General features: G+C 48.9%; 1 protein-coding gene across 4 annotated transcripts in view; it reads left to right on the forward strand.

Annotated features, from left to right (window-relative positions):
- The window catches only part of DGKD (diacylglycerol kinase delta), a 103746-nt gene that overhangs the window by 32012 nt on the left and 48730 nt on the right, over positions 1-23004 (forward strand). For 3 of the 4 annotated variants that reach the window (XR_009245514.1, XM_058665124.1, XM_058665125.1), the window contains exons 2-3: positions 4044-4154; positions 6518-6598. Coding sequence is in view for 2 of the 4 variants with exons in the window: in XM_058665124.1 (XP_058521107.1) it covers positions 4044-4154; positions 6518-6598 (192 nt within the window). In the remaining 2 variants the exon portion in view is untranslated. Of the gene's footprint in view, positions 1-4043; positions 4155-6517; positions 6599-16656; positions 16925-23004 lie in introns of those variants that run through there. The other variant, XM_058665126.1, reaches the window with a different exon arrangement.

Raw genomic sequence — 23004 nt, forward strand, 5'->3', positions numbered from 1 at the left:
TGTGAGCCTCTTCTTGGTGAGCCTCTCCCGCCTCGCACTGTGCTCACTCCCACAGGCCACCTCTCTCCCCCCGCACTGTGCTCACTGCCACAGGCCACTCTCCCCTCGCACTGTGCTCACTCCCACAGGCCACCTCTCTCCCCTCGCACTGTGCTCACTCCCACAGGCCACTCTCTCCCCGCACTGTGCTCACTCCCACAGGCCACCTCTCTCCCCCCGCACTGTGCTCACTCCCACAGGCCACTCTCCCCTCGCGCTGTGCTCACTGCTACAGGCCACTCTCCCCCCTCGCGCTGTGTTCACTCCCACAGGCCACTCTCTCCCCGCACTGTGCTCACTCCCACAGGCTACTCTCCCCTCGCGCTGTGCTCACTCCCACAGGCCACTCTCTCCCCGCACTGTGCTCACTCCCACAGGCCACTCTCCCCTCGCGCTGTGCTCCCTCCCACAGGCCACTCTCCCCTCGCACTGTGCTCACTCCCACAGGCCACTCTCCCCTCGCGCTGTGCTCCCTCCCACAGGCCACTCTCCCCCCCGCACTGTGCTCACTCCCACAGGCCACTCTCTCCCCGCACTGTGCTCACTCCCACAGGCCACTCTCCCCTCGCGCTGTGCTCCCTCCCACAGGCCACTCTCCCCCTCGCACTGTGCTCACTGCTACAGGCCACTCTCCCCCCTCGCGCTGTGTTCACTCCCACAGGTGCTGGTGGATTGCTGCTTGTCTGCCTGCTGCACTCTGTGGTCCCAGTCGTCCTTCTCAGCTGGACTTCTCAGCCACCACTCTGTGACTCAGGACCCTCTGCAGCCTCTGTGATAACAAGGGATCTGGGCTCCTCTGGGCTTCTGGATGAACTGAACGGCTTGAGGCATCAGGCACGGCCTGTGTGCAGCTCTGATACCTGCTTGTCTCCTAACACCTGCTGTGCTCTGCCTTCCCTCACAGAGACGTTTGTTGCCTGGTGCTCCTCAAGCCAGATGTCTGGCCTCTGTTTTGAGTTCCTGTGTATGACTCTCGAGTGCAGCACTAACCGTGTGGCTGCTGATTTAGGAGAGGAGAGGAAAAGGGAGGGAGAGAAGCCTTCGCTGCTGTGCCTGGGAAAGGCTCCCCTCATCTGGGCCCTTTCGCCCAGAGGACTCTGGTGGGTAGGTGTCTGACGAGGGCTCTTGGAGTCTGTCTGGACTTTGCCCATTGTCCTGAAGCCCCTTTCCAGGGTTGCTTCCAGAACTGTCTTAGCTTTAAGCAGAAACTCCCAGAGGCCTGGGCTCCTCCTGTGGCAGGTGCCCAGGTGGTCTCAGGTCTGTGGGCCCCAGCCAGACTGGCACCAGCCTTGGTTCACAGCCTGCCTGTCGTTTGCATTCCCTGTCCAAGTTCATTTTGATGGCTGTAGGTGGGTGGGATGGCCGGGATGGCTGCTCCTTACCTGACTGGCTGTTCAGTGTGTTCTTGGGTTCTGTGTGTGTATGCAGATCTCTCTTTGATCTCTGTGAGGGAGCCCTGGATGGCTGGAGTGACTTGGCCCAGCAGCCCAAGTCATCTCTGTTGGGCATAGACTTGTGACTCGGCTCAGCTGTGTGAAGTCAGGAGGGTTTGCCGGCCCACTGACATTTTCTGTGGGTGCCTTTTGCAGGCCACCAAATGCAAAATATGGATTAGTTGGGGGTGTTGTTTTCTTGGCCATTTTTAGTCCACTGATTTTGCCTAAGTGTTTAAAAATAATCCAGTGTTGTGTCTTTAGTATTTGTGAGCTGCAAATCAGAAGAAGTGGAGTTTTTGCGAAAGCTTCAGAGAAATGCTGGGCTTTATCTTTCCCCAGCCTTTTCCGCTGAAACCCACCACAGTCTTTTTCTGAGCACTCTGTTCTACAAATAGAACAGCAGCTCTCCTTGGGCAGCCCGGTCGCAGGCTCTTTCCGCTTTCTCAAAGGTTGGGGTGTGCATGTGCACGTGTTGGAGTTGGTTGTGCTTTAATTTTGCTTTTCCTTTTATGTAGGAGATGAGTAGCAGTAGATGCAAGAAAAAAAATACTCTAGCATCTGTCCTTTAAAGATACCTCAATGTAACTCTTCTTGAGTTTTGTGCCCCCCCCCCTTTTTTCCTTTTTAATTTGCTTTTAGGAAAGCGATGGAAGCGATTCTTTCCCTTGGAGAGGTAAGAAGGTTGAGGGGGCGAGGAGAGATGAGTTGCAGAGATCACAATGGGAGGCACCAGCATGCGTGCTTCTGGGATCCCTCAGGGCTGTGCCAGTCCCTGCGTCCCGGGGCTGGGACTTGCCCTCTGCAGTGGATGCCCCACAGGCTGGGGACTGCAACGTGCTGCCCAGTTCTTCCCTGGTCAGGGGGTTTGCTCTCTGCTTTCTTCTGGGTACTCTTGAAATACCTGGGATGAAGGATGGGCGGCCTTTTCTGAAGGTGAAGGTGTAAGCTGCAGCATCCCTGGTTGGATCTCAGAGAGTTGGAAAGGGCTGCTGTATGTGCCAGGGGACTGGCACCAAGAGCTGCCAGCATCAGAGTGAGCACCTGGGGTGGGGGCTGGCCTGGGTGGCCCCCACTGGAAAGGGGCTCTGCGGGTGGTGCCTATCCCGGGCAGCTGGGACCAGTGCTGGCTTCCCCATTCTTCTCTGTCCTGCTCCCTCCCTGCTTGTGATTAGGCCGCTGGAGGGTCCCGGCAGCATCTGTGTGCTGGCCTTCCATGGTTTTAAGCAGGCCAGGACAGTTATGTAGACTGTTTTTTAAAAAGTACTCCAAGTGTAAAGCTCTGTGATCGAGCTGCTAAAGCCTTGTAATCCATGTGCTTGTCCTGGAACAGAGCTTTTCTCCGTGTCTGCAGAACCTCTGTGTGGCGTGGACATGTGCTCCATGTTGTATAAGGAAGTGAGAATCAGTTCTTGTGTGCATGCGTGTTGCTGGTAGCTTGGCTGTGTTTATGTCTTTGAGTGCTTCCTAGTGTCTCATGACCACGCAGTTCCCCTAGTGTTTTACTTTTGAGTGGCATGTAGGGGTCCCTAGTGCCTAGGAGAGTGTGCACACGGACCCATGGGTGGTGGGAGCACACCCGGAAGGGCTGTTCCCCTTCGTTGTTGGCTGCCTTTAAGCCAGGATGAGTTTTGCTTTCCAGGGAGACACCTCTCCCATTGTGTGATGGGCTTGGCAGATTTGCAGGGTGGAGTGCGTGTCAAGCACTGTGACAGAGACACCTGTCTCCCTCCGCGGGTGCAGATACACTTGCTGCCCTGTGAGTGGTGGAGCTGGCTGAGCAGGGCACGGGCCCTGGGGCTGTGCTGAACTCCAGAGCAGCGGCTGTACATGGTTTTGGCTGCAGGATCCTGAGATGTGTCAGGAGGCCAGAGAACACTTGGCCAGGGCCAAGAATCACTGAAAAATACCAAATGCTATGGGTGGAGGAGGCACTGGCCCCGGGTCCCAGGTCACTGTGTTCTGAGGACCTTGGTGTGCCTTTCTGCTCATCCACCCGTGCAGGGTACACCTCGGGCTGCTGACCCTGGGGTCCTCCCAGGCATCCAGGTGCTCCCTCCTCCCCGGAAGCCCTTGCCAAAGGCTGTTGGAAGATTAGCAATTTCTGTGTCAGGCTCTTCAGCCCACTTGAGGCGTGAGTCCATCGACCGTGACAACATGATTTCAGCTGGACCAACCAAAGGGCACCTTATTGCCTTACGTTTATTTTCCCCCAAATTTTATTGATTTATTTGAAAGGTAGAGTTAGAGAGAGAGGGAGAAACAAAAAGATCTTCCATCTACTGGTTCACTCTCCCAGATATTCACGATGGCCAGGGCTAGAGCAGGCCAAAGCCGGGAGCCAAGAACTCCATCTGGTCTCTCACATAGCTGGTAGGGGAGCTGAGCACCAGGGGCCTCACCTGTGCCTCTCAGGACCACATGAACAGAAAGCCACACGAACAGCAGCATAGTGGGAACTTGAAGCAGAAATTCCTGTGCGGTTATTGTACCCCAGCAGTGGCTCGCTCAGCCCTCCCTGAAAGGGCACCTTGGAACCACATGTTCATGAGTCTGTTTGTGTTCTTTCAGACCATCCTCAAAGAGGGCATGCTGACCAAACAGAACAACTCATTCCAGCGATCAAAAAGGAGGTACTTCAAGCTTCGAGGACGAACGCTGTACTATGCCAAAACTGCCAAGGTGAGGCTCGGTGTGGGAGGGTGAGAGCGGCCAGTCTCCCGGGAGAGGAAGTGGCTCTCTCAGATCTGTTGTTTCCACCTGGTCTTGCTGCAGTACTCACAGGCCTGGGATGCATTCCCACTGGGGCCACAGAAGGCCTGCAAAGGCGTTGGTTCTGGCCCTGCCAAGACAGCTACAGGCAGGACTCCAAATTCAATAAGTCTGTAGCAAGCTAATTTTTAAAAATGGGATTTTTTGGGGTGCAAGGCAGAGTTACAACGAGAGGGAGAGAGAGATAGATGGTCCATCTGCCGGTTCACTCTCCAAATGGCTTCCATGACTGGGATGGGACTACACCAGGCCCAAGCCAGGAGCCTGGAATTCCAGCAGGGTCTCCTGTGGGGATGGCAGGAGCTCAGATCCTTGGGCCATCTACTGCTGCTTTCCCAGGCATATAAGCTGTATTGAAAGTGGGGCACCCAGGACTCAAACCAGTGCTCTTAGGGGGTGCAGCACCACAGGTCACGGATTGATGTACTACACCTCACTGTGAGCCCTGCAGACTAATTTTCAAGTTGGTAACTTTGTGTGGCCTGTGAATGATGTTGTAAAAATCCCAATGGCCCATGGCAGAAAACAACTTCCCCTCACTAATCTATGGTGTCACATGTTACTTGTCTCCAATCATGTTTTATTTCTTATACAAATTTCCACTCATTTTTCCTTTTCTTTGATCTCATCTGCCGCCAGTGGGGAAAGGAAAAGAGGGCCACAGGAAATAACTTTGTTACAGTTAACTGTCTCTCTCAGGAAATGGGGTTATGGTCACCTTTGTGGGGGAGCAGTCAGCCTCTGGCTGGGTAGGACTTGGAGCTAGGCCCGCCAGCCAGGTGTGTTTGCTAGGGGAGGGGCTGGTGCAACCCTCCGGGGAGGCTGTCCTTGCTGAATGGGTCGTCAAGCCGGTAGCAGGTTGGCTGTGGTTTTTTTGTTCCAGGATTGGGGCAATATTGATATTTTGGTCTTAAAGCACGAGCAGGATCCCTAGGGAATTAGTGTGTTGCGGTTCCAAGCTGAGACTGACTGGTTTAGAGAGGGCTCTGAGCATGCTCACAGTTGGGGCCCAGGGAGGGAGAGGTGGTCCGGAAGGTGGAGTCTCTTGCTGGAGTTACTGGTTTAGCCTTTCCTCCTTCAGCCAAGTTGGCTTAGAATGGAGCAAAAGGGGAGAGTGCCAGAAGTGTGCCTGTGGTGGCAGGGGGCCTCAGAGCGTGGGGCCTGGGTGGGGCCGCCCAGGCCATCGCCCACACCTCCTCCAGGGCTCGCTTCCTTCTGCGTGTAGTCCTGGCTTTCTCTCAGGGTGAGTTCCCTTTCTATGTGGGCCTCTCTCTTGCTGGGAAACAATGAACTTTCACCAGGATCTTTCCTGATGCACGCGTTAGGTGGAGAAGCTAAAGCCAGAGGCTGAACCCAGTGGACTGGACCCCGCTTTGTGTAGGGGACCCTTGTGAAGACACAGTTCCCAATTGGAAGTGAAGTACTGGAGCTGCTGATGTTATTGTTTTTGGTATTACAAAATGAATGTAGGAGTACCAATCCTTTCTTCAAATTTTCATTATTTTTCTGAAAGATAGGGGTGGCAGGGTAGGGAGAAGAGAGTGATAGAACTGCCTGGGATGCCTGCAGTGTTTGGGACTGGGCCAAAGACCAAATCTGGGAGCCAGGAGCTCAGTCCAGCTGTCCTCTGGGATAGTGGGAATTCTGTGACCTGAGCCATCACTGCTGCCCCCGGTGTGTGCCTTGGGATGAGGCTGAGGTCAGAGCCGGAGCTCCGAGTGTCGGTGCTGGGACTCCGGCGTCCTGCCTGCTAGGGGGACTGCCTACACTCAGCAGTTATTTTTAATTGGAAAGTCAGATACGGAGAGGAGGAGAGACAGGAAGATCCTCTGTCTGTTGATTCACTTCCCGTGTGGCTGCAGTGACCAAAGCCAGGACCCCTGAGCCTCCTCTGGATCTCCCAAGTGGGTACAGCATCAGGGAGATGGATGGGAAACGGGGCCGCTGGGATTAGAACCGTTGCTCATATAGAATCCTGGCACGTGCCAGGCAGGGACCCTAGCTGCTAAGCTACCGTGTGGGGGAGGGGCAGCAGCAGCTTTTTGTTGTGATTACTGTGCTAATGCAGTCCCTGTGAGCCTTCTGGATTGAAAAACAGAAACAAAACCAGGCACCATGAGCTCTCTGCTGCTTGTGAAGAGCAGGTAGGGTCTTTTCATTCATCATCAGCTTATTGATTGGATTTCACAGGTTCAGGGTCCCTGGGCATCTGTGGGTGCTTGATGGGTGTCAGGGAGAGCCATGTGCCTGAGCCTGTCTTTGTGTCTCTGCAGTCGATCATATTTGACGAGGTGGATCTGACAGATGCCAGCGTGGCCGAGTCCAGCACCAAAAACGTCAACAACAGCTTCACGGTAGGACTCCTGCGTTGCAGCTTGCATGATTTGTTGCCCATTTAGCTTGCCTGTCAGATTTGAACAAATGTGTGCACTCTTTTCTTACCAATTAGAATGGTTTTTGGCAAGTTTTGAATTTAATGTGGACAATGAATCTGTGGTTGGAAACTTAGAGGTTTTGGCACGTGGTGAGTGCACATGAACAAGAGGCTTCCACCGGTTTTTTCTGATGTGTTACGGTTTGCACCCTAACAGTTCTGTCTGAAAGCTTGCTTCTTGCAGTTGTGAGAAGTGCGGAAAATGCAGAAAAGTATGCTAAAGCAATTGAAACCACTTCTCCACATAGGGTGTTAATATTTTTTTGAGCTTTTTAAAAATTAAATTTCCCCACCAAATTTAGAAAGTTTTGATAGTACTTTCTGTAAAAGTTCTAAGTACATACAGATCGTGGTGTCGCCACCCCGGGATAGCCAGGTATCACCTGTGTGCTTATCTTTATTTCTGTGTGTCTGCCTCCACCTACACACCTGGCAGATGTGTGTTCCTCCCCACGTGGGCGTCTCTGCCTTGGCAGGTTTTGGTGGCTACTTTAACAGTGCTGTTGCTCTGAATGTTTCCCGTAATGCCTGCCGAACATTTTGTAATGTGACGAAACAGTTGCCTTCATGGACTGACTTTGGAACCTGCTTGCATGAGGTGTGGCTCTAACTGCGGTACTGGAATCCTTAAAAATGCTTCTCTTCTCTTCTCTTCTCTTCTCTTCTCTTCTCTTCTCTTCTCTTCTCTTCTCTCTCTCTCTCTCTCTCTCTCTCTCTCTCTCTCTCTTTCTCTTTCCCTCTCCCTCTTTCTCTCTCTTCCTCCCCTCCCCTCCCCTTCCCTTCCCTTCGTTTTAAATTTTTAAAAATTTTTATTTATTTGAAAGAGAATTACAGGGAGAGAGATCTTTTCCTCAGCTGGCCATTAGCAGGAAGCTGGATCAGAGGTGGAGCAGCCAGGGTATGAACTGGTATCTGTTTGGGATGTGGTGACGCAGGAGGGTTAGCTTGCTATGTCATAGTGTTGGCACCTAAAAATGTTTTTCTTTATTAAACTGTGCATCTGGATATAAAACATGTCCCTAATTTTTTTTTTTTTTTAAGATTTATTCACTTTATTTGAAAGTCAGATATACAGAGAGGAGGAGAGACAGAGAGGAAGATCTTCCGTCTGATGATTCACTCCCCAAGTGAGCCGCAATGGGCCGGTGCACGCCGATCCGAAGCCAGGAACCAGGAACCTCTTCTGGGTCTCCCACGCGGGTGCAGGGTCCCAAAGCTTTGGGCTGTCCTCGACTGCTTTCCCAGGCCACAAGCAGGGAGCTGGATGGGAAGTGGAGCTGCCGGGATTAGAACCGGCACCCATATGGGATCCCGGGGCTTTCAAGGCGAGGACTTTAGCCGCTAGGCCACGCCGCCAGGCCCAACATGTCCCTAATTTTTACATGGGTTGTTTATAAATCCTTGGGTTTACTATTTGGTTTACCAGATTAATCAGATTTTACTGATGATCTTACTGAGAAAGTTTTTTCACCAGGAAAATGGATTATGCTTTGGCTTGTGGTTATTAGAGGTGTTTTTTTGTTTGTTTTAAATAAGAAAAGTCACTGAATTTCACTAGAGTGTTTGGGCACTAATTTAGATGATATGTTTGGTCAGTTATACATTTCTCATACTTAGAGAACTTTCCTTTCAGACACTTTTTTTTTGTTCTGGGGAAGGGGGTAGGTAGCATCATTGTGTTTTGAATTTTTATGACTTATTTTATGACTTTCTGCTTCTTATGACTTAGTTTTTACAGGTTACTGATTGACTTATTCTTGTTCTCGTATTTTTTAATCTCTCATACACACAGTTATGTAGTGTAAACATAGGGGACTCCGAGTTCTGCTCATGCTCCAGAAATTGTTTTTTCTCCAAGTAGAAAAAAGAATGTTCTTACAGACATTATTTTTCAGATCAAGGTTTGGTCAAAATTTAAAGCATATAAATATAAATTTTCTAACTAATAGCAAGTTTTAGAATCATCCATGTTCATAATAATATATTCCTAATAATATATTTTGGCTTATTTCACTCGCATCCAATACATATTTGGAAATACTAATTTAAGCTTTAACAGTTCAGTTCAGTTTCTAGTTGAAAAATAGAGTAATAGAGACAGAGGTCTCCCATCCAGTGGGGCATACACTCACACACAGAGGAGAGAGGCAAGTGTTCTCCATCCCTGGTGAACTGCCCAGAAGTACAGCAGAGCCAGGGCTAGGTCTGGCCTAAGTGAGGAGCCCAGAGCTGCAGGGGGTCTCCTGGGACAGGGTCTGAGCCATCATGTTGTGTAGCAGGAAGCTGGATTGGAAGTGGAGTAGGTAGGCCTGGAACGGATCCTTCCAGATGGGATGCATATGTAGGTATTCACAGGCGCATGCTTAACCCGTTGCACTGTATGTCTGCACCCCCACCCCTTTTCCCGTTATAATACTCTTCAGGAAACTTTCCTTAATATTGCACAGTGGTTACCATGTCAGTGTCCATTTAATCTTTATTTTAGGACTTTCTGTTTTTCCTAGCATACACAATATTACAGTTGTATATAGATAATTTAGTTCATTTCTGATTTTTTTGCATTATATGGGATCCCAATGGATGCAAAGTGAGGACTTTAACCACTAGGCTATTGCCTGGGGCCTGCATTATATAAATTCTTAGCAGTAGAGTTGCTTTTGAGAAAAAAGTATAAACCTCTAAAAGTTTTAAATGTAAATGAAATGCTAGCTCCATTTGGATGCTAAGTGGAGTAAGCTGGACACTGAACACCAACTGTTGTCTGACTCTGTGTGGAGCATCCACAGTAAGCAGCTTTCCAGGTTGAGAAGGTGGAGGAGTAGCCATAACTGGGCTTGGGGCAAGGAGGAGGAACTGCTGATCGGTGTGGGAGGCGTTCTTTGTGGAGTGGTCCTGCAGTTAGTGCTGCTAGTTATGACCTTGAATATGCTAAACTATACTAAACTGGACACTTTAAAAGCATGAGCTGTATGTGAACTATTTCTCAGTAAAAATTATGGGGAAGGGTCCTGCGCAATAGCTTGGTGGCTAAAGTCCCTCACCTTGAATATGCTGGGATCCCATATGGGCGCCAGTGCTAATCCCAGCAGTCTCGCTTCCCATCCAGCTCCCCGCTTCTCGCCTGGGAAAGCAGTCGAGGATGGCCCAAAGCCTTGGGACCCTGCACTCGTGTGGGAGACCCTGAAGAAGCTTCAGGCTCCTGGCTTCAGATTGGCTCAGCTCTGGCTGTTGCAACCACTTACAAACATTGGATGGAAGATCTTCGTCTCTGTCTCTCTTCCTCTCTGTATATCTGCCTTTCCAATAAAAATCAATAACAAATCTTAGAAAAGATTATGGGGAAAAAACAGTGTAGCTGTGTGCTTCCAGTACTGGGTGTCTTCCAGCTTGTTTGGAAGCAAACTTTATTTGCTTATTTGGGAAGGAGGGCAGGAGAAAGTTGGGAGGCTGAGTGGAGAGGAAGGGAGAGTCCAGGCTTACACCCTCTGGCTCACTTCCCAGACACCCATTTGCAGCATCCCTTCCTATTGGGGAGCTGGGAGCCAGGTCTCGGCCAGCCTCTGCTGCTCACAGGGAGAGTGTTTGCAGGGTGTGCCCACCGCATCCTAATAGCTAGGCCACATGCCTGTGCGACTGATTGCTTAGCAAGAAACCTGAAGTCTGCTTGGAAGTTAATGTAGCTATAATAGTTTTGCTTAATAACTGTGTGATTAGTAATGATATATAATTTCCATCCTTTTATGTTTAATATTTCTGTTGCTAATTAAGGTAGGCTCTGGTAAGTTTCACGTAATTGTGCGTTTGAAACATGATCTATTATTGTCTGTAATTGGATTTGTCTGCACTTAGGCTACTGCTAGTTCAGTCTAACTAGTTACATGTTGTTACTCTGAGTTGTAACTTTATCACTTGTTTTGTTTCATGTTTTATATGTTTATATCCTTGCTTTCTTAAAGGAATGAACTGTTTTTGTCTTTTCTCTTGTTTAATGTGTATTTTTTAAAGATTTATTTTTATTGCAAAGTCAGATATACAGAGAGGAGGAGAGACAGAGAGGAAGATCTTCCGTCCGATGATTCACTCCTCACGTGAGTGCAACGGCCGGTGCTGCGCCGATCCGAACCCAGGAACCAGGATCCTCCTCCAGGTCTCCCATGTGGGTGCAGGGTCCCAAAGCTTTGGGCCGTCCTCGACTGCTTTCCCGGGCTACAGGCAGGGAGCTGGATGGGAAGTGGAGCTGCTGGGATTAGAACCGGTGCCCATATGGGATCCCAGTGTGCACGTTCAAGGCGAGGACTTTAGCTGGTAGGCTACAGTGCCAGGTCCTAATGTGTGTTTTTAAAGATTCATTTTACTTTATTTATTTTTTTAAAGATTTTATTATTATTGGAAAGCCGGATATACAGAGAGGAGGAGAGACAGAGAGGAAGATCTTCCGTCCAATGATTCACTCCCCAAGTGAGCCGCAACGGGCCGGTGCGCGCTGATCCGATGCCGGGACCTGGAACCTCTTCCGGGTCTCCCACGCGGGTGCAGGGTCCCAAAGCTTTGGGCCATCCTCGACTGCTTTCCCAGGCCACAAGTAGGGAGCTGGATGGGAAGTGGAGCTGCCGGGATTAGAACCGGCACCCATATGGGATCCCGGGGCTTTCAAGGCGAGGACTTTAGCCGCTAGGCCACGCCACCGGGCCCGATTCATTTTATTTTTAAAATTTTAAATTTTTATTAGAAACGCAGAGTTACACAGAGGAGAGGGACAGAGTGATCTGGCAATCACTGGTTCATTCCTCAAATGGCCTTGTGGTGGAACTGAGCTGAGCCAAGCCGAAAACCAGGAGCCAGGAGCTTCTTTTGTAGCTCCCAGGCGGGTACAGGGTCCCAAGGCTTTGGGCCGTCCTCGACTGCTTTCCCAGGCGAGAAGCGGGGAGCTGGATGGGAAGTAGAGCAGCTGGGACATGAACCCATATGGGATCCTGATACTTGCAAAGTAAGGATTTAGCCACTAGGCTATTGCGCCGGGCCCTCATGTGTGTTTTAAGTGACTCTTTTCCAGACTATACAGTATGCCCTTGGTGTTAAAGTCTGATATGAAGTAGTTCTTCTAGTATTTCTCCGATAATGTAAAAAGCATAGACTATTTAAATTCTCATCTGCTGGATTTTTTATTCTTTAACTTCATATATATTTAAAAATTTTAGTATTTGAGAAGAGAGCCCGATCTGCACCTGCTGGTTTGTTCCCTAGATGCCCACAGCAGTTACAGCAGGCCAGGAGCTCCGTCCAGGACTTCTGTGTGGGTGGCAGGAGCCCAGGTTCTTCCCAGGTGCATTACAGCAAACAGTGGGTTACTGGTAGCAGCTTAAACCACCTGCTGGCATCTCGTTGAATATTATAATCAGTAATTGTCCAGAATCACAAGGGGTGTTGACGCTTTCTGTTAGGCTTCGTTTTCCCTGCATTTCTGAGCCTTCTCCAGTACAGTGTGCCTTCCGTCAGGTGTACGCTTCTAGTTTTCTTACTTGAAGGTATTTTTTTTAATGGTTATTTGAAAGGTAGAGTTACATAGAGATTTTCCATCTGCTGGTTCACTCCCCAAATGGCTGCGAGGCCAGCACCGGGCCTTGGCCTCCCACATGTACAGTAGGCTGAGCGCTGGGCTCTCTGCTGCTGCTTGTGCACCTGCACAGGCTTGGGGTTAGACTGCAAATGGATTAGCGGGGACGTGAACCGGAGCCCACCTGGCGGCTTTTTTTTTTTCATTTAAAGATTTATTTATTTTTATTGGAAAGGCGGATATACAGAGAGGAAAATCTTTCATCCTATGATTCACTCCCCAAGAGGCCGCAACGGCTGAAGCTGAGCCAGTCCGAAGCCAGGAGACAGGAGCTCTTCAGGGTCTCCCACGCGGTTGCAGGGTCCCAAGGCTTTGGGTGGTCCTCAACTGCTTTTCCAGGCCACAGGCAGGAAGCTGGATGGGAAGCGGGGCTGCCGGGATTAGAACCGGCACCCATATGGGATCCCAGCGTGTTCAAGGCGAGGCCCTTAACTGCTATGCTGTCGTGCTGGGCCCTCCACCTGGCATCTTAACCTGCTGTGACATAGTGCCTGCTCTGACCATGTTTTACTTTTTTGAAGGATCTTTTTAATAACTAAATAATTTTGATTTGTAATTTGTTTTCTTTTATCCTTCTAAAATTGTTTTATTGTATTGTGGCTTTGGTTTAATTTTGCCTACAAGCAAATTGTCTTTTCAAAATTTCTTTTCTATAAAAATTGTATTTGTTTTCATTTCTTTATTTGGAAGAGAGATGGAGATCTTCCATCCTCTGCCTCGTTTGCCGTATGCTCACAGTGTCTGGAGTTGACCACGCGGAGCCAGGAGCCAGGAGCTCCATGCAGACCTCTGCCACAGTAGTCTCCTTTGCCTTCTGACTGCTGTGAAGACTCTTCTTCCTTGGGATTCGGCTCCTTCTGTGTGTTTTGTTAGGCATGCTTTTGGTGTTTCTCTTGCCTAAATGTTCATGGTAGTTCTGTAATCTGTGTTTTACGTTTTGTATCTTATCTTGCACCTGTTTAATCTTCCCTGTTTCTGGGTCTTCAGTAGCTTGTGTGTTAGGTTAGGCCTTTTCACTGTCTCCTCTGTGTTCTGTTTATCACGGTTGTCCTCATTTGTCTCCTGTTATTTATAAATCTCCCAGCTTCAGGGTCATTGCCCAGATGCCTGCCCTGAGCCAGCGGGGGGCCAGGAGCCAGGGACTGCAACTGGCTCTGCTGCCTCCTGGGGGTGTAGCAGGAAATTGAACCTGGAAGCTGAGCTGGGGCCCGAACCCAGGGCCCATGATGTAGGATGTGGGTTTAGATGCTGTGACAACTGCCTGCCCCATCTGTCTTCTGATGTGCTTTTGTGGTTTCTGTTAGGAAATCGCGGTATTGATTTTGAGTCTCAGTTATCTTCACAGTTTAAGAACACTCCTTCGATTTCCTTTGTAAGGCTTTTAAGTCCTGTTCCAGGCCTCCAGTCTCGTTTTTTATTTTATTGAATGTGTCCTGCGCATGTTAGTCTTGCAGTCTCTGTCAGAAAGCTCACTGGTTCTGCTGCAGATCTTGATGACGGTTTGGTTTCTTCCTTGGCCTTTGTTCCTGATGAGATGCCTTGTAACTGCTTGACAGACACTGAGAAGGCGTCCCTGGACAATGTCCCCTTCTAAGGCGTCCCGGGACAGTGTCCCCTCCTTCAGAGAGGACGTTGGTTAGACAGACACTGAGGCACAGTGAGCCAGTCGCCGCTGGTAACACTATCTCGCATGGGCATCAGTTCAGGGCTTGGCTTCCTACCTGTGTTTCAACTCCCTGCAAATGGGTCTGGAAAGCAGCAGAGTGCATCCCAGGGCTTGGGTCCCTACCAGCCTTATGGGAGACCTAAATGGGCTTCCAGGCTCTTGGCTTCAACCTGACTCAGCCCCATTCAGTGTGGCTGTTTAGGGAGTGAACCACAGAGGGACAGTCTCTCCTCCCTGCTTTCTCCTCGTAACTCTGCCTTTCAACGAAAGAAGAAAGGACTTAATTTTGCCTGGTGTTGGGCAAGCAGGGTGGCAACCAATCACCCTAAGCCTGGTATGAGGTAGCCCTGGTTTGAAGGTGGGCTTTTGTTTTTTTTATTCACTGCCTTTGCCTCTGTGGGTCTTGCTTTAGGGGAGTCTTCTGGCCTCACAAGTTGGGCTCCAAATTCTGTTTTGTGATCCCTGGTGCTGTGTTGTTACCATGAACTGTCCATTTGCTTCTTTGTTTCCACTTAGCAATCAGTAATTGTGGCGCTTGTTTAGTTTTTCCCATGTCTTGTTACTCAGTGATGCATATAAGCATCCAACGTTTAAGGTTATGTCTAGAGTTTGCGAAGTGCTAGGTGCCATTTGCTTCAAGGACAGTGTGTCTGTCACAAGAACTGGCATTTCGGTGTTGGTCTGTGATGATTTGTGAATGTTGTTAACGTCCTCTCATGTTGCAGTCTTCTGTCCTCTGAGCTTGTGCTTTGTTTTGTTCTTTGGAAGGTGGGGGGCAGCCCGGGGTTCTGGGGGCAGCCCAGGGAGTTGTAGAACACAGCAGTCAGAGGCAGCAAGAGCTTGTGAAGAGGACGGAGTGTGAGACGGGGGTCCTTGGTGACTGGCATGTGGAAGAGTAGATTGAAGGGAAGAACAGGCCCTTGGTCTGTTTTTAATGCTAGGAAAATGGACTGGCCAAATAATGGGCATGGAAAATAGTGTTTCCAGTTTGAGTTGAACGCAAAGTCAATCGGGATGTGTGTCACTGGAGGGGTACTTCTCCGTAGTGTTCCAGACAAGAGGAGGCTTGCGTGGAATTCACAGTGCTTAATGACAGCAGGGATTCATAAAGGTGGCATCTGTTAGAGTTGCTTTGGTTCCTGTGGTAGTTTCCTGCGGCTTCTGTAGCAGACCCTTGAAATCTCGGTGGGCAAGGCTGTGGTCCCTCTGATGTCCATCTAGGGACTTGGGGGCTCCAGCTGCTATTGGCTGACAGTTCCCCATTTCCATTTTCTTTCTCCTGCACAAGGCTTTCCCCACCTTTTGTCTTCTTCCTACAAGGACACTTGTGGCATTTTGGACCTGCCCAGCTAACCAGAAGATCTGATCTCAAGGTCCACGTGTGTGTTTATGAGTGAGGCTCTGTTGCCAGGTTCCATGGCCTGTTGTATGTGGACAAGGCCACTGCCTGATGCATGAGGGCTTTGTCTAAGAAAAACATCCCTGGGGCTTGTCATGATGGCCTAGTGATTAAATCCTCGCCTTGGATCCGCTGGGATCTCATACAGGCACCAGAGCATGTGCCAACTACTCCACTTCCCATCCAGCTCCCTGCTTGTTACAGCCTTGGAAAGCAGTAGAAGACAGCCCAAAGCCTGGGGACCCTGCAGTCACTTGAGAGATCCAGAAGAAGCTCCTGGCTTCTGATCAGCCAGTTCAGCTATGGCCATAGCAGCCACCTGGAAGATCTTTCTGCTTCTCTCTATAAATCTGACTTTCCAATAAAAAAAAATTCTCAAAAAAAGAAAAAATGAAAAGAAAATAAACCATCTCTGGAGATGTGATGTGGACAGTGGTTCCCTGGGATGACCTGTCATTCCGTAGTGTCTTCTCCTGGGCTGGAGTGGCTGCTTGGGGGTCATGTGGCAGAGAAGAAAGTATGTTACCTGGCCAGTGAGTGTGTTCCCTGAGTTCAGGGGCTTGGGCAGGGGAGGGGTGTCTGTTGAGTTGAGTATTTTAGTAAATGATTTTGTTGTATACATACATAATGCCTGCAGACATCATGACAGGCTACCTGACGTGCACCCACAAGTTGTTATCTCCAGCACCACTCATCACTACTAGTCAGAAAGCAATTGCATTTAATTTGTTGGCCCTTAGCAGTTATTCTGATTTATAGGAGTTTCACAGGAGGTCAACTTTTTACAGTGTTAAAAAACAGCATCTGTAGCTTAAGAGTAGGTATTAGGAAATAGTTACTGTCCTTAAGAGTTACTAGGCTGTAACCCATAAAAACTGCAAGAGTACAGTTTGTGGGAAAACCACGTGTAATTGAACATGTAAGTAACCTTGTTTCATTGCCTGGTTAAATAAAAAGGAAGCTGTGCAGTGGTTGAGGTAGAGTATTTTCAGTTCTGTTATGTTGAGCCTGTCTGCCAGTCACGGTTGTGGAATGCAAGGACCCGTCTTCCCAGTCGGGTCGACAGATGTCATCCTAGTGTTCTTTCCAGCCCTGATGCCACTAGTCAGAAAGCAGCTGCGTCTGACCTGCTGGCCCTTGGTTGTTCTGGTTTATGGGGACTTGCCTGGGGCCTGCGTGGAGCCCTGAGTTTCCCAGCTGTTCCCAGCAGGTGGCAGCCTGTGGGGTGCTCAGGGAGCTGCTTTCTGAGGATCTGTGACCTTTGGCCAGGGCTTGCCATCACTTTTCCTTGTCAGCTTGTGTGGATCTCAGCTGTTTCCTACGTTACAGGTTATTCTCACCTGGTCGCCTAAATCTTCCGTGAGTGCACATTGTTCTTCCTGGCCAGTAGAAACTGCCCACGTGGGGCAACTGCTTGACCTTCCAGCTCCCTGCTGTGGGGAGGCCTTTGTTGGACCTGATCAAGTGCTGACCTCTGGAAAAGGAACCCTGAGGTCAGGTTTTGCCGAGCTGACTGGGGTGTTGGGAACCTGACCATTGCAGTTACTGTCGATCATGGCGGCGCAAGGTGAGGCTGCTGGGAGGTGCAGGTGCGTTCGTGGTGACTGGGAAAGGCCTGGGAGCAGTTTACTGCCAGGTGAGGTGGGGGCGCAGACAGCAGCTGATCCTGCAGTCCTGCTTTAGAATCCCCTCTGCTCTGCATCTCAGCAGGCAGGACGAAGCAGGCCTGGACCCCACTGTGGCTGTGGTCTCTGCTGAGAGCGGGCCCTTGTGTCTGTGGCTCAGCTGACCTGAAGTGGGACGTTTTAGGGCAGAAGAGACAGTGGCCTCCCCAGGCTGGGCTGTTAGGCCATGGGAGCAGGTGAAGTCATTCTGCAGGACAGGATGTGATCATTAGTGAGTGAAAATGGAGCTGCATCACTGGGCTGTGTGAGAGGGAGAGACTGGGTATGGTTCCAAAGCCTGCGTAGCATGCTTGTTAATTGTTTTTGTAAATAAACAAAGACAAAATGATCGGCTAAGAAACTGTTTTTTGACTGTATGCACTTGGTCTGTGTCTTCCAAGACACAATAAGGGACGATATGTGAGTTTGTTTGAAATTTTCTTAAGGTGCCTTGGAAATTAATAATTTCAGTCATTGCTCAGCATCATTTGGTAAGTGTCCCTGGGCATGACTAGGTCAGGTCCTGTTTTTTATTTTTTTTATTTTGTTGTTTCTTTTTTTCTTGAAAGTTAGGAAAATGATATCATTCTCTAGGAAATTTTTTTTTTTGGAAGAAAATCTGTATCCCTATCTTGGACTACCTGGTGTTTCAGAGTACACAGAGTGACCAGTCTAGTCTCTTGGCTTCTGCTATGTGTGGGCTCAGGAATCCCTCCTCTCCCTGGCAGGAGAGTGTGTTCAAGTGTGAATGATACACATGACACACACATACTTGGGAGCATGGCAGGTGTGCCATCACTAGCACCCTGTGGAGTGTGGCAGTCAGCCCTGCAGACCCATCTGGTAAAGGCTGTGTCATGCCGAGCTGCTTCCAGGGCTGGGCTGGACTTTGCCTTCCTGCAAGGGGTTCTGTTGGTGCTGCCTGTGCATTGACTGGTCACAAAGGTCAGCGGAGGCTGGGGTGGCATAGTCAGGCACTTGGAGTCTAGGTAGGCATGGGGTTGACCCCACCCCTCCTGGGGTCGCTCTGCATCATCCCAGGAAGGGCAGAGGACTGGACTGGAGGCTGCAGTCTGGTTGTTTCTCCCAAGGGCACAGGTGCAGCGTCTGACCTGGGGGTAGCTAGCTCTGTCTCCTGAGGGATGAACTTGGGCTTCATTCAGGAAATCTCTAATCCTATCAAGAAGAGATTGGGTGTTTGCTGTTCCCGGAGCTCTGTGTGCTGATTGGTCAGGGCGGTGCCAGCTTCCGCAACGGTCACAGATGCCTGAACATTCGTTAATTATTTTTAGCACCCGCTGTGACTTGCACAAGTTTCCTGGCTTGGGTGATAAGTTCTCTGGTCACCCTGGTCATTCAGAGAAAGGATCATACTGCTCTTTAAGGAGTATGTCAGTGCACGGAAATATGTTGACCTTCATATCAGGTTTTTATAGCCTAATTGAGGCATAATTTCTGTATAGTACATGACAATATTAAAAGTGCACAGCTTGATGAATTCTCTCACAAGTTAAAGATGTTGCCACGTCAGGAAGGTGACTAATACTTTGGTCAGTTCCCTCTACCCTCCTTCCTAGGCAGACATGAATGTGTTTCTGTCATTGCAGAGTAGTTCACGTTTCTTTAAAGAATACTATAACTGAGTAATGTAGTTTGCATTACAGTGTGTGCCTTTCTGGATTAAGCACAGTTGTTTTGAGAATTTTGCATGGAGTGTTTTCCCTGTTATTACGAAGTTGTGCTCCATCGTGTGTGTCCTGTTGGTGGCCTCCAGGTGGCCCCCAGATCAAGTTACAGAGAAGCCGCTGTGACCACTTGTGTGCAGGTCTCTTCATTAATCAGGGAACGGGGTAGTAGCAGAGCTGTAGAAACTGCTATTCTCCAATTTGGCCACTTGGGAGTCTTTTTAAAGATTTGTTTGTTTTTATTGGAAAGTCAGATCTACAGAGAGAAGGGGACAGAGGGGAAGATCTCACGTCTATTGGTTCACTCCCCTAGTGGCCACAACGGTCAGAGCTGAGTTGTGCGGTGCAGGGTCCCAAGGCTTTGGATCATTCTCTACTGCTTTTCCAAACCACAAGCAGGGAGCTGGATGGGAGCTGGAGCAGCCAGGACTTGGCCCAGCGTCCATGTGGGATCCTGGCTGTTGCAAGACAAGGATTTAGCCAGTAGGCTACTGTGCTGGGCTCAGGCTACTCTGCAGTGTTACCAGCTGTGTCTGAGAGTGCCCTTATCAACCCTTAGTATGTGAAGTCATTTTAATTTGATTTTACTTAAGCACATACTTTTTTTTTTAAGTTTGGGCAGATTGGTGGATGGGTAAGGGAGGTCTTCCAACTGCTGGCTCATGCCTTGACTATCCACAGTAGTGAGGGCTGGGCCAGGCTGAGAGGGCTAGTCACTGAGAACTGAAGCCGGATCTCTCAAGTATGTGGCAGGGACTCACTCACCTGAGCTCTCACCTGGTGCTCTCCGTGGTGCACATCAGCAGAAATCTGGAATTGGAAGTGGGCTGTGACTCAGGCTGGGGCATCCCCAGGGGTGTTGGAGCTGCCGGGCTAGCTCCTGCCCCATGTCCTCCTGGGAGATGTGTGGTGGTATCTCACCGAAGGTTTTGTTTTTTCTGATGCCTAAAACAAAGGAGATTGGAAATAAAATGCACATTGTCTGTGAGCTTTTTGAAGTGAATCAGTGTCTTTTCTTGTGTTTCTTGGCTGTTTGTGTATCATTTTGTGAAATGTCTGCTAAAATCATTTGTTTTTGTGTTGTGTTATTTTCCTTGTATCTTCTGAATGTAAATCTTCTGTTTTAGTTTTCTTCATTTGAAAGGCAGAATGACAGAGAAAGGGGGCGAGGGAGAGAGTGTGAGAGCGGGATTCTCTATGCATTGATGGGTTCCCCAGCTGCCTGCCAGAGCTGGGATTGGGCCAGGCTGGAGCTAGGAGCTAGGAATTCCATCAGGGGCTCCCAGGGGAATGGCAGGACCCCAAGCACCTAATTCCTTCTTGGGTGCATTAGCAGGAAGGTGGGGCTCCATCCCTGGACTGTGGATGTTCCAGCAGTGACATTGTTTCCCACAGTGCCTCCCACTTGATGACTTTGTGAATGTTTCTCCCAGTTTGTGGTTTACCTTTAAAAAACCAATTCAGCTAAATTTAGAGCAGTGTTGGCATGGTGGTGCAGCAATTTTTTTTTTTCAGTTTTGGTTTTTTGTTTCTTTTTCTAAAATTTATTTTTATTGGAAATTCAGAATTATAGAGAAGGAGAGACAGGGCTTTTCTGTCTACTGGCTCATTATCAGAATGGTCGCAATGACCGGAGTTGCGCCTGTCCGAGGTCAGGGGCTTCTTCTTCATCTCCCTGTGGGGGACCCAGCACTTTAACCATTCTCTGCAGGGATTTGGATTGGAAGTGGAGTATTCGAACCAGCACGAACTGGTGCCCATATGGGATGCTGTAGCAACACAGTAGCCCCAGTGCTGCAGCAGGTTAAGCTGCTGTTTGCAATGCCAGAGTGCTGGCTGGAGTCTTGAGGCCTGGCTGCATTGCTTCCTTCTGACCCTTGCTAATGTGTTTCGGAGGACAGTGGAGGATGGCTCAAGTACGTGGGCTCCTGCCACCCGTGTGGAAGACCGGATGGACTTCTGGGTCCTTGACTTTGGTCTGGATAAACCCTGGGTGCTGAGGCCATTTGGGAGTGAACCAGCTGATGGAAGATTGCTGTTACTCTCTCACTTTTCTTTAAAATAAATAATAACAATCTCTTTTTTTTAAAAAAGATTTTATTATCACTGGAAAGCCAGATATACAGAGAGGAGGAGAGACAGAGAGGAAGATCCCCCATCCGATGATTCACTCCCCAAGTGAGCCGCAATGGGCCGGTGTGCGCCGATCCGAAGCCGGGAACCAGGAACCTCTTCCGGGTCTCCCACACAGGTGCAGGGTCCCAAAGCTTTGGGCCGTCCTCAACTGCTTTCCCAGGCCACAAGCAGAGAGCTGGATGGGAAGTGGAGCTGCCGGGGATCAGAACCGGCGCCCATATGGGATCCCGGGGCTTTCAAGGCGAGGACCTTAGCTGCCAGGCCACGCCGCCGGGCCCAATAATAACAATCTTTTAAAAAATTTAAACTCCTCAATTTTTTATAATTATCTAATAGCATGTGAAAAATTTTCTTTATAGAAGTTTCAGGTTTTACAGTTAGAGTTACAATTGATGGATAGTCAGTTACTGTGTATTATGAAATGGGGAGTTGCTGTTCACTTCTTCCCATAAAGATGTGCAATTTTTTCAGTGGCCTTTTTTGAGAGGACATTTCATTTACCTTTTTCACAAGTCAGTTGACTTTATTTCTAGACTTTATGTTCTCTTGCATTTGATTGGTCTGTTGAGTACCCTAACCCTGCTTAGCACCATATTTTATTTAAACATTTACTTATTTGAAAGGCAGAGTTACACAGAGAGGGGGAGAGGCAGAAAGAACTTTACCAAAATATTTATTTATGTATTTTTATTGAGAAGTTGGATTTGCAGAGAGAGGGATAGACAGAAAGATCTTCCATCCTCTGGCTTACTTCCCACGTGGCCACAATGGAGGCAGCAGAGATGAGCTGAGTTGATCGGAAGCCAGGAGCCAGGAGTTTCTTTTGGTTTGCCACGCAGGTGCAGGGTCCTGAGGCTTTGGGCCATCTTCCACTGCTTTCCCAGGCTATAAATCCGGGAGCTGGATGGGAAGTATAGCAGCCGGTACATGAACTGGCACCAATATGGGATCCAGGTGCTTGCAAGGTGAGGATTTAGCCATTGAGCCATTGCACTGAGCCTAGTAACTTTGGTTTTCAGTGTAAATCTCTTTAATGTCTTTTGTTAATTCCTGTATAATTTAGTTTTTGTTCCTATTAGATAAGTAGACTTTGTAACTGTTTTATTTCTCATTATTTACTGCTCACAGAAAATACAATGATTTCGTGACCTCTGCATTCTGTTTTTTAGTTAGTGGATGTAGTGTGTTGTGGTTGGTGGATGTTGTCATGGCTGTGTGGTATAGTGGTAGATGTGGTGGTGTAGTGTGTTGTGGTTGGTGGATTTTGTCGTGGCTGGTAGTATAGTGGTAGATGTGGTGGTGTAGTGTGTTGTGGTTGGTGGATGTCGTGGTGGCTGGTAGTATGGTGGTAGATGTGGTGGTGGCTGGTGGTATAATGTGGTGTGGTTGGTGGATGTCCTAGAATGTGTGTACATAGGAACAGTGTGACTCCCTCCCCCCTAGTCTCAGTGATGCTTGCTTCCTCTCACCTCAGTGCCTTTGGTTTCTCTTCCTTGCCCTGTTGCGAAGGCTGCAGTGGCCAGGCCACGAGGGAGTGCACACGGTAAAAGCAGGAATCCTCTCTGGTCTTGAGAGCTGTGGCAGGAAGCAGTTCAGTCTTCCACCCAAAAGGGGCGTGGTAAGCCGGAGGCAGCCTTCCTCCCTTGGAGGAGGGTCTTTGTTGTTGTGCTTGCTTTTGTGTATCTACTGAAATGATCTTGCGATTTCTCTCTCTGTCTCACTCCCTCTCTGGCTGAAAGTGCAAACTAAGTTATTTTGGAAAGTTTAAACCTAATTTACTTTGCTGAGGTTAATGTGCTTGTTCATGACGTGTGCCCTGAGCGTCTGTGGTGGCTGTGTTGGGTAGGTGTGCTGTGCCATCACTTTGTTCAGGGTTCTGTTCTTATCCACAGGGGATACTGAGTTGTGTTGCCTTGCTTTCTCGTTTTAATTCTCTCTCCTTCCCCATGTCTTTGACAGGACTTGGTACTTAGGTTAAGCCAACTTTAGGTAAGGATGGAGGGTTGGTGTTTCTCTTTTTTCTAATCAAGTTTGTGTAGTTTTGGTGTGTTTCTTTCTGTGATGTTTGATAGATTTTTCCAGTGACGCTTTGTGAGGGTGAGTTTTTGTTTTGACAGTTTGCAATTTTTTGGTAATGTTGACTTTTTAAAACAGATATATTT

This window comes from Ochotona princeps, chromosome 5, assembly GCF_030435755.1.
Source record: "Ochotona princeps isolate mOchPri1 chromosome 5, mOchPri1.hap1, whole genome shotgun sequence".
Lineage (NCBI taxonomy): Eukaryota > Metazoa > Chordata > Mammalia > Lagomorpha > Ochotonidae > Ochotona > Ochotona princeps.